At 45.4% G+C, this 10,571-nt stretch overlaps 2 protein-coding genes across 2 annotated transcripts; one reads left to right on the top strand and one right to left on the bottom strand.

The window, feature by feature from the left end:
• Nucleotides 1-304: 304 nt before the first annotated feature.
• Nucleotides 305-1,806, bottom strand: LOC119399364 (uncharacterized). The gene is made up of 2 exons (XM_037666181.2): nucleotides 1,617-1,806; nucleotides 305-748 (listed from the first exon to the last, which is right to left on the bottom strand). Exons 1-2 carry the CDS (start codon nucleotides 1,804-1,806, stop codon nucleotides 615-617), a joined length of 324 nt encoding a protein of 107 aa, XP_037522109.1. The 3' UTR covers nucleotides 305-614.
• A 433-nt stretch (nucleotides 1,807-2,239) lies between these two features.
• Nucleotides 2,240-4,984, top strand: LOC119399363 (uncharacterized). The gene is made up of 3 exons (XM_037666180.2): nucleotides 2,240-3,369; nucleotides 3,475-3,592; nucleotides 3,696-4,984. Exons 1-3 carry the CDS (start codon nucleotides 2,257-2,259, stop codon nucleotides 4,946-4,948), a joined length of 2,484 nt encoding a protein of 827 aa, XP_037522108.1. The 5' UTR covers nucleotides 2,240-2,256; the 3' UTR covers nucleotides 4,949-4,984.
• Nucleotides 4,985-10,571: the final 5,587 nt, after the last annotated feature.

Raw genomic sequence — 10,571 nt, 5'->3', positions numbered from 1 at the left:
ACACAGATTCACTTGCAGTTTGACACCAGCTAAACCTGTCCGGTAATGGCCTTCGTGACTTCATATTTCACGATACTCCGTGGAAACTCAGGTAACACAAACCACTGAAACGTTTGATTCTACCAAAGCCGCCTTTGACAACAAATATATAGCAATCTAACAAACAGCAGTACACTTGCTCATTGAAAGTTTGCAGTCCATACTGTCCAATCTTTGACTCATGGCAGCAACTGTCTGTCTCAGTTCATTGCGCTCCCTCAGTACTTTTTCGTAAGGCTCCTGCCAAGTATCTTTCTTGGATTTCTTCTGGTCGGTGATCTCGTACCTTTTTGAAGATGACTGTGCACAAAGAATAGTAAGGAGTTGAAAAGGAATGAATAAAATCGAGAAGTGTACATTTTAATGCTTACTTGAGACCCTCGGGCAGCTTTATTTTTTTCCAGCACACTTGAGGCATGTTGACTCAGTATTTTGTCATAAGCAGCACTTTTGGATGCTGCCTGACTCTGTTTAAGCTTCTTGTGTGCCTGCAGAAAGAAATGAAAACAAATAAGCAATGTTCGACTGAAGCATGGCAAAAGTTTAGAGCACTTAGTGTAGTACCTCTTTTGCAGTCAGCGTGCTGTTGCTGCTGGCTGCTGCAAGTCGAGGTCGATGAGTTCTTCTTCATGCTCCATGTCTGAAGCATTTATCACAAGGCGCGGAAGACGCTTGTTGCTTCTTTGCTTATGCAACTCTTCTTCCGAGTCTGTTATGCACAAATATAAAGCCAAAATGCGTCAATATTAGTTTGGAAAAGCTGCAGCTGCTGTTCAACATGTGCGCGCACACACACACACACACACACACACACACACACACACACACACACGCACACGCACACGCACACACACACACACACACACACACACACACACACACACACACACACACACACACACAAAGAAAGATAAGAGTAAAATGGGCGCCTTTGTGTCCCACAACAATAATCGTCATCTTGCGTTATTTTGCTTGCATTATCGCCGCGCGCCCGGTACTCTATGGTCACGAACGACGCGCGTTATCAGCGTGACGTATAGCGTTCTTGATAGGAAAGTGGGCAGCGCCACGTTTTCAAGAAAGGCAGCTCAAGCAAGCCAGATGACGATTATTGTTGTGGGTTAAAAAGACACCCTTTTTACTTTTTTGAGTGTGTGTTTAACAGTTCTGCCCCACTGAAAAAAGCAACTTTGTTCAGCATAGGTATTAAATTTAACATAAGGGCAACAAGCCAGAGTTATAAGTATTGACATTTCTGCATGGTATATTATGGTTAATACCATATGCGGCCGGCAAAAGCAGTTCAGCAAGCAACATAATTTGTTTTAGCTACGATGACTCCAACATTAATCCCACAAGCATACAAGCATAACAATAACGAATAGCGTTAGGTCACACGACTATAAGCACGTGGGAGCATATGTTCCTTGATCGCTCATGCGATATATCGTACGTGTCAGCAATACTGCCGGCGGGCACGGGTTGCGGCCAGAGACCGATGTGATATGTGTGATGCGTTTGGCATGACGCTACTCATGGTGTCAAATCGCAATAAATTGCTAGCTTCATTTACTTACCTGCCAGCAGCAGAATTCGACAGGTGTAGGATCCTGTAATATCCGGGTCTTCGTCGATCCAGAGTGTCGTATAAACTTTAGTTTTGTTGAAGTCATCCTTGTTTGCCGGGTGGAAGTCCTTGACGTTGTGAACCGGCACTACGTACTCTTTCTTGTCGAAGCTGTTCAAAAAGCGGACTAATGCGTACATATTGTGCACACCGTGTTATGGCCGTGCACCACGAGAAAAACGTGCCTGACTAACCACAAAAGTCATTAACATGCTTCCGTGGTTCGACAATGGCTTGGCTAGAAATGACAATGGCTTGGCCGCTAGAAAACGTATCGTACGTCAAAATATAAATTGCTATTATTTTACTAAAATAAACAGAACACATAAAACAATTTTTCGCAAGCATCTAATAATAACTAATTTGGTATTGAAAAAGCCAGTCTCTACTGTCTGTACAGTCAAGCCAAGGTCAAGCCGTGCCAAGCCACGCCATGTGAATGTCGGACGTCCCTTTTTCACACGTGCGTAGACATCGTAAAGAACGTTTGATTGCCGCGTTGACTGCTTTGTTATTTGTTCTTCATTTGGACGTCTTTGGACCGCTGAAGCGTGTTCATCAACAAGAAGAGCCAAGCTGTGACAGGCGTGATGAACACGAGTAAAAAGAACCGCAAGCGATATTTGGAGCCCGAAGCATGGAATGAGCGTTTGCCGAAATCGACGCAATATGAAGTAAGAAAGAATGCTCCCGCGCGTTCAGCACAGCCTGCTACGGACGTCGGTTCAGAACATGTGGTCACAAGGGCTTCTGAATCCTCGGACGACGATGAAGCTTCCGAGTCAGTCGAGGACATTGGACCAGAAGACTACATCGTAGGAGATGAGTCGGCTGGCGACTGCGACACCGACGCTGAATTATCAGATCAACTCTCGAATGCGACGGAGCCGTCTGATGGTCTCCCAAACTCCAACTTCTTTCGATTGGAGTTTGCGCGCCCGCTTGGCAACGCAAACACCTTGTCTGTTGGAGATGCCCTTGTGCTTGTAATGGACTTCGCCATTAAGCATGGTCTGTCATGGACTGCTATAGAAGACCTGCTAAAATTATGTAATAATATTTTAGGAACGAATGTGCTGCCAGACAGCAAATACCTGTTCAGAAAGTTCACTGCAACCTCACCAGAAGATATGAAGTTCTACTTTTACTGCCCGTTTTGTAATCGGCTGCTGGCCAAGACGGGTGGTAGCTTAAGTGAACGCAACATTGTGTCTGGTATGTGCTGTGGAAAGGGCTACACCGGCCGGAAGTTGACAGCAGATGGCTCCTTTTTTGTTGGCCTGCCATTAAAAAAGCAAATTGCATCCGTGCTCGCAGATGATAGTTTGAGAGAAGACCTCTACAAATCTTTAAATGAAAGAAAAGACACAGAAAACGCTAGTGTGTCAGATGTGACGGATGGTGCTTTTTACCTGAACCAGCGAAAGAAGCTTGGCTGCAAGAAAGATGACATCACGTTAACTGTCAGTGCAGATGGAAGCCCTGTGTTTAAATCGACTAACTACTCCATTTGGCCTGTACATCTGACTGTGAATGAGCTGCCACCGCACAGACGGTGGAGCAACATCATTTGTGCGCTCTTGTGGTATGGTACCAAACATCCATACATGACATTGGTCCTCGAGACATTCAGACAACAAATGGAAGAACTCTCTGCTCAAGGAATCTGCTGGAATGTGAATGGTCGACAAGTGCATTCAAAGGTCTGTTGTGTCACCTTAAAGTATTGAAACTATTCAGTCTTGTTTTACTCAGTTACATAGATTTCATGCTAGGAATGCAAATGACAGCCTTCTCGAACTTTCTAGGTGTACTGCATAACTGCTGTTGCTGATGCACCAGCCCGGGCTTCCATGCAGAACGTCCTACAGTTCAATGGCTACTATGGCTGTTCCTGGTGCCTACATCCTGGAGAATTCATTGAAGGTACAATAATATCACACTTCTTTGCAGGTTATGTGGGTTTATGTGTGTCGCCTGTTATTTGTGTTCTGCCAAAGCTATATAAGTCTCGTCTTAACTTGTGCAGGATGTGTGAAGTACCCTGTGGGTTCAACTTTTGAAGACAGGACTGCAGCTAGCATGTTGGCTGACATGCAAATGGCAGCGAAAATGAAGCGCTCTATCCAAGGGGTGAAGGGGCCATCACCTCTCCTCAACGTTCCTGGATTTGACATTGTCTGGAGCTTTCGCCCCGATTACATGCATGCTGTGTTGCTTGGAGTTGTACGCCAAGTCACAGAACTGTGGTTTTCAGACACGGGAAGGGCATGCTATATTGTGTCTCCTCGGACATTAAGGGAAGCAGATGAGCGTCTCCTAAGCCAGAGACCTCCTATGTGCTTTAATAGAACACCGAGATCTCTTAAGATTCGAAAGTATTGGAAGGCATCTGAGTGGGACTCTTGGCTCCTCTTCTACAGCCTCCCATGTCTGAAAGGCATCCTGCCAGCTCAGTTTCTGGAGCACTTTGCTCTCCTGATGTCTTCAGTGTATACCTTGTTAAAGAGTCATGTGACATCACAGGAAATTGATGACTGTGCATTAGAAATAACAAGGTTTGTTGTCATGGCCGAATGTAATTATGGGAAAGCACAGATGACTTCTAATATGCACACACTGCTGCATTTGCCAAAGAGTGTGCTATTGCATGGACCACTTTGGGCTATCTCATGCTTCGAATTTGAACACAACATGGGCAACCTAGTGAGACTCGTGTCATCATCAAATGGTATCCCTTTTCAAATCTTGTCGCGAATTCTCCTAATGAGCAATTTTAATCAGCTTCTATCTATGGCATCGGAAGAAGTTAAGGAACTTTGTTTGCACACACGAAAAAAGGAGCACATGGGAGTAAAACTTCTTGGAAGACCCCAAGTGCCTTCACATGACTTAATGGAATTTGTAAGCGGCAACATCCCTGGTGTGGAAAGGATTGAAGAGTATAGCCGCGTCTGTGTGAATGGAAGAATCATGCACAGTGAAAACTACAATCCAGGGTTAAGAAAAAGGGACTCAACCGCAGTGAAATTAGGAGATGACTATGTGAAAATAGAGAACATAGTCAATGTTTGTAAGGTCAATGGAAGCTCTGACATTTTCATCGTCTCTCACATCTACCAAGTGAAGAGCTTTGAAGGAGTAAGCCATTTAAAGGTAGCACATAAATGTAATTCAAAAGCTATTCATCCAGTTTCAAGGTCTCTTCGTCCATGTATATATCTTGATTTGAATGGGACAAAGCTTTTTGCGGAGTTGTGCAACCGCTACGGATCATTTTAGTCAAACAGTAATGATTCTCATCCTATCTTATGTTCACTCCCAATGATCTAAATTTTATCCCTGTTACTTTCGCTGCTTATTCTGTAGAGTCCACATTTTCTCACTGTTCACTGTTAGCTCACTGTTAGTTAGTCTTTTCTAAACGTCTTTTTCAGCTGTTTTGATGCTGTCAACTTCTTTGACAGCTGCCTCTACGTCATTCGAGTTGTAGTTCCTTACACCACTGACTGCCTTTTTATCGATCAACCTTGTTAGCTCAGCCAGTGTTCTTTCAGATATTGAGTCGGTCATCGTCACGTGCTTCTCTTTGTTTATTCAGTCATTTGTGGTTTTGGAGTTTTTGCTTCTTGCCTTGGTGCCTTACCTCCAACTTCAAGTGCTGCTTCAGAAACCAGTCTAGTTACAGTTTTATTCATTCCCTCTATGTTGATATTTTCTTGTTTTAAAGCACTGTATTTTTAACTAAGCATTGTATTTTACCTAATTTCTATTTTTGCTCTTACTATATTAAGGTTGGCCTGTTTTTCTTGTGATTAATTTTTTTATTTTATTTATTTTATTGTGAATATTTATGGCCACTTGCTTAGCTTAAAGTGGTACATTTGCTTAATGTGAAAGTCTGAATTTCTGAGAAACCTCATTTTGGCGATTTTGTCAGAATATGTAGCACAATCTCAGAACACATCCTCTGTTAAATCCACTTTTCTTTCTTCACATTTACATTACAACTACTTCTAATAATATCCCCTATACTTTCCTTGGCATGATTGTCTGTTAGATCTCAATAATAGTGTTTGTAACAAAGAAAACAAGCCCTTAAATGTACACTTATTTCCTCTATTAAAGGTCACTTATGCGTAGACATAAGTTCAACTGTTTATTATTTTGGTTGGTTGAGTTTATACGAGGCTTAACGCTTCATAAGTACCATTTTCACATATACTTATGCCATTACTTGTGTAAATTGTGTATGTATTTATCTATTTGTGTCTGTTCCTTTTGTACCAAATAAATTTTTTTAAGTACAGCAATGTGTAAACAGTTATTGCGAGTGCATGTGGCATATGTTTGATGTAACTGAACTTGAGCATGTTTAACTTGTTCTGTAAAGCTTGATTACAGAAGCATGACTGAACCAAATACTAAACCGCTTGGCAGCAAGTGGAACCTGTTATGGTCCAAGTGGTACCGTCTTAATATCCAATTGAAAACCAGTGAGACATATCACTTAATAGAAGCTGCTTCATAGCAAGTGAAACTTGAATGCATGAGGGACCACTTCAGTATATTTACACTATAAGTAGCAAGCAAGCAGGACTACTTGTGAGACAACTTTATGGCAAGGGGAACCTGTTGTGTCCCACTTCAAAGCAAGAGGGACCACTTGGAGACCACTTGGCAGCAAGTGTGCCCTGTTAATGGGTTCCACTTGCTCTGAAGTGGCACCACTTGGCAGCAAGTGAGACCACTTGAGAGACCACTTAGCAGCAAGTGGGACCACTTGAGAGACTACTTGGCAGCAAGTGGTACACTTTAGAGACCACTTGACAGCAAGTGGAACCACTTTAAAGACCACTTGTTAGCAAGTGGAACCACTTTGGAGACCACTTGGCAGCAAGTGGGACCACTTGAAATCCCACTTCAAATTTTCACCTGGGGTACACATCGAGGCACCTTCAGAAAACTTCGAGAATCATCGACTGGCGGCCAATGTGGCTTTCAAATATCAGTGAGAACACCATCACATCATCCAGAGAGCAAAGGTACGTTGACCATTTGTATTCACGAAGGAGGAAGTCCTTTAGCTGGGGCGTGACACAAGCCAGAACCCAGAAGGCATCACTTTAAACTGGAAAGTTCACAGGGTGTGACTAATGTGGTTCTTTCATGGATTAGTTCATCGACAACAGTTTGCCACTATGCTGACCTCAGGTCGACTGAGGAGAAGGCAGAGGTGTGTGGACAATCGAGTGTCGCCAGTGCACGGCAGAAAGTACGTCCTTGCGCGTTAATTTGTTGACGGCAGTCTACGCAGAAGCGCCGGCTCTCTCCCGTCGTTATAGCGCGACCATGTACTTACGAATGTTTAGTCACGTATTTTGTTAGCATTTTTCGAGTTCACGCGGAACCACGTGCTTGTCGCTCAGCACAAGACCTGCGTTAAGGACGTCGTCGAATTGGTCTGGTGTCTCCAGTGTCTTTTATGATTGATAACCCATGTCTGAGCAAAAGGGCGGTGATCAGAAAAGTCAAAGATGTCGCGGTAGAACTTGAACATGCACTCAATATTGGCCGACTGTGCCGGGAGGAGGTCAGGCGTGATACATCGGTTGGAGTATGCGAGGAGGAGGTTGGAGGTGAGGACAAACACGATTTGGCATCGAATGCACAAAAAGGCGTATTTGTCCATAAAAGACGTTGTGCAGAGATGTGCCGTCCGAAATAAGTTGTCTGTACGAGCTGAATTCCAATAACGGTAGAAAAGCTTACACTATTCGTAACTGTGTGTAGTGTGTGAGGGACCGCGACATTGCTGGCCAATAGCACCTCAACAAAACTCACAAGGGTCCCTTATGCAATCGCCTAAGACGACTCGAAGGCAAAAGCCATCTTCTTTTACAGCGAAAGCTGTTATGAGATCATTTCACCGGCCGTTTTTGGCGCCGTAGTTGTCCGCCGCCGCCGCCGCCGCCGCCGCCGGTGTCCGTAACCAGTATCGCTCGAAATAAGAAAAAAAAAACGAAATAAGAAAAAAACTCCAGGATGGAACGAGGTTCGAACCTGGGCCCTCTGCGTGGGAGCCCAGTATTCAACCTCTGTGCCATGCCGGTGCTTGAAACTGCTTTGCAAAAAGGTCCTATACAGGCTTCATGTCGGAAAGGAACCACATTAGCATATGCAATATAGCGTGGTAGAAGAGTAAAATAAGCACCAAGCGTCGCACAACGCGAATTCTGTAACCAGGCGTCACACAATGCGAATTGCGCAACGAGTAGGTTGTTGAATGCTTCCAACCCATTACAAAGGACTCTGCCATAATTCTTCATCGCCATCAGGCACAGCATCAACAAAGTGCGCATAATGCCTTACATGCGTTTAGCAGGTACCAACGCTCTCCGTAGAATGACGAAAAATGGCACAATGCCTGCTGCCCTACTTCTCAAACATTACAATGATTTATAGCGTAGTGGGTTCCTCACAAGTGCACTTGTATTGGTTGCCAAGGAAGCCCATAAGCGCATGATCCACTTCCTCGGGGTCTCAGTAAAATTACACTGATTTATAGCGTAGTGGGTTCCTCGCAAGTGCACTTGTATTGGTTGCCAAGGAAGCCCATAAGCGCATGATCCATTTCCTCGGGGTCTCAGTAAAGTTCTTCGCCCCCCCCCGTCTCTCTCCCACGTCAACGTATGTTATACAGCATGACGGGAGTGGGAAATAGCGACCGGGCGTCACCCAATGCAAATTGCATAACTGGTGGGCCGTTTAAAGATTCCAACCCATCACAAAGGGCTGAGCCATAATTATTCATCGTCATCAGTCGTCGCGTCAACAAAGTGCACATGATGCCTTACTGACGTGTAGCTGGTGCCTCGCATCTCCGCAGAATGACGAATAATGGCTTAGTAGGTGCTTCCCAACTTCACAAAAATTGTGATTTATGGCGTAGTGGGTACATTTCTAGTGTACTTGTTTTGTAGCCCCAAGAGAGCTTAACGGGCTCTAGAAACGCTGCTCTTCCAGCTTTCGCTGTGGCTGTGCTGCGGTTTCAGCGCAAGCCTGGCGTTTTTTCTTAGTCGACGTATTGATCCTCTCCTGTCCCCCTCCACAAGCTTTTGGCACCTAGCGTGGTTTTGCATTGCCTCCAGGATAGGATGAAAAAGTCCGTAAACAGGGGGTGGGTGCTCGAGCCGTTGTTTCGACAAGTGAACTTGTCTTCTTCAAGGCTGGAACAAGTCCACTTGTCGAAACGTCGGCTCGAGCACCGTCCCCTTGTTTACCGATTTTTTATCGCAAGCTTCCATCTTCCACTTCCTGCCGTTTTTTTGGATCACCAGGATAGGAGGCATTGCAAGCATAGTTGTGCGCAGGGTTCTCCATTATGTGGATTGGGGGGGGGGGGGGGGCAAGATTCATTGCAGCGCCTCCCCCCCCCCCCTCCGCTGGTCTAGCCCCTCCTCCCACCCTAAAAAAATCAAGATCCGTAATGAATGCAAAAAAAAAAAAACGCCAGGCCTGCGCTGAAACCGCAGCACAGCCACAGCGAAAGCTGGAAGAGCAGCGTTTCTAGAGCCCGTTAAGCTCTCTTGGGGCTACAAAACAAGTACACTAGAAATGTACCCACTACGCCATAAATCACAATTTTTGTGAAGTTGGGAAGCACCTACTAAGCCATTATTCGTCATTCTGCGGAGAAGCGAGGCACCAGCTACACGTCAGTAAGGCATCATGTGCACTTTGTTGACGCGACGACTGATGACGATGAGGAATTATGGCTCAGCCCTTTGTGATGGGTTGGAATCTTTAAACGGCCCACCAGTTATGTAATTTGCATTGGGTGACGCCCGGTCGCTATTTCCCTCTCCCGTCATGCTGTATAACATACGTTGACGTGGGAGAGAGACGGGGGGGGGGGGCGAAGAACTTTACTGAGACCCCGAGGAAATGGATCATGCGCTTATGGGCTTCCTTGGCAACCAATACAAGTGCACTTGCGAGGAACCCACTACGCTATAAATCAGTGTAATTTTACTGAGACCCCGAGGAAGTGGATCATGCGCTTATGGGCTTCCTTGGCAACCAATACAAGTGCACTTGTGAGGAACCCACTACGCTATAAATCATTGTAATATTTGAGAAGTAGGGCAGCAGACATTGTGCCATTTTTCGTCATTCTACGGAGAGCGTTGGTACCTGCTAAACGCATGTAAGGCATTATGCGCACTTTGTTGATGCTGTGCCTGATGGCGATGAAGAATTATGGCAGAGTCCTCTGTAATGGGTTGGAAGCATTCAACAACCTACTCGTTGCGCAATTCGCATTGTGTGACGCCTGGTTACAGAATTCGCGTTGTGCGACGCTTGGTGCTTATTTTACTCTTCTACCACGCTATATTGCATATGCTAATGTGGTTCCTTTCCGACATGAAGCCTGTATAGGACCTTTTTGCAAAGCAGTTTCAAGCACCGGCATGGCGCAGAGGTTGAATACTGGGCTCCCACGCAGAGGGCCCAGGTTCGAACCTCGTTCCATCCTGGAGTTTTTTTCTTATTTCGTTTTTTTTTCTTATTTCGTGCGATACTGGTTACGGACACCGGCGGCGGCGGCGGCGGCGGCGGCGGCGGCAGCGGCGGCGGCGGCAGCGGCGGCGGCGGCGGCGGCGGCGGACAACTACGGCGCCAAAAACGGCCGGTGAAATGATCTCATAACAGCTTTCGCTGTAAAACATGGCTGATCCCTCCGTCATAGGAGTCGGTATAATACGAAAGTGAAACGTGTCTTCACAGAGGTAGTTGGGCGTTCATTGTGAATTGATATATGAGAGCTTGTGCAATGTCTATTGGTGTTTGGCAGCTATAGCATCGTCAAACACAAAGGACGCACGAAACGAACGCACAAATA

The sequence above is a fragment of the Rhipicephalus sanguineus genome, chromosome 7, assembly GCF_013339695.2.
Source record: "Rhipicephalus sanguineus isolate Rsan-2018 chromosome 7, BIME_Rsan_1.4, whole genome shotgun sequence".
Lineage (NCBI taxonomy): Eukaryota > Metazoa > Arthropoda > Arachnida > Ixodida > Ixodidae > Rhipicephalus > Rhipicephalus sanguineus.
This window is presented reverse-complemented; position numbering and strand designations above follow the sequence as displayed.

Excerpts from the sequence above, each read along its gene's own strand:
- LOC119399364 (XM_037666181.2), bottom strand. The coding sequence starts at position 1,806 with ATGTACGCATTAGTCCGCTTTTTGAACAGCTTCGACAAGAAAGAGTAC. Across the intron at positions 749-1,616 it reads TCGAATTCTGCTGCTGGCAG|ACTCGGAAGAAGAGTTGCAT; the intron begins GTAAGTAAATGA and ends TGTGCATAACAG.
- LOC119399363 (XM_037666180.2), top strand. The coding sequence starts at position 2,257 with ATGAACACGAGTAAAAAGAACCGCAAGCGATATTTGGAGCCCGAAGCA. Across the intron at positions 3,370-3,474 it reads GTCGACAAGTGCATTCAAAG|GTGTACTGCATAACTGCTGT; the intron begins GTCTGTTGTGTC and ends CGAACTTTCTAG. Across the intron at positions 3,593-3,695 it reads TCCTGGAGAATTCATTGAAG|GATGTGTGAAGTACCCTGTG; the intron begins GTACAATAATAT and ends TAACTTGTGCAG.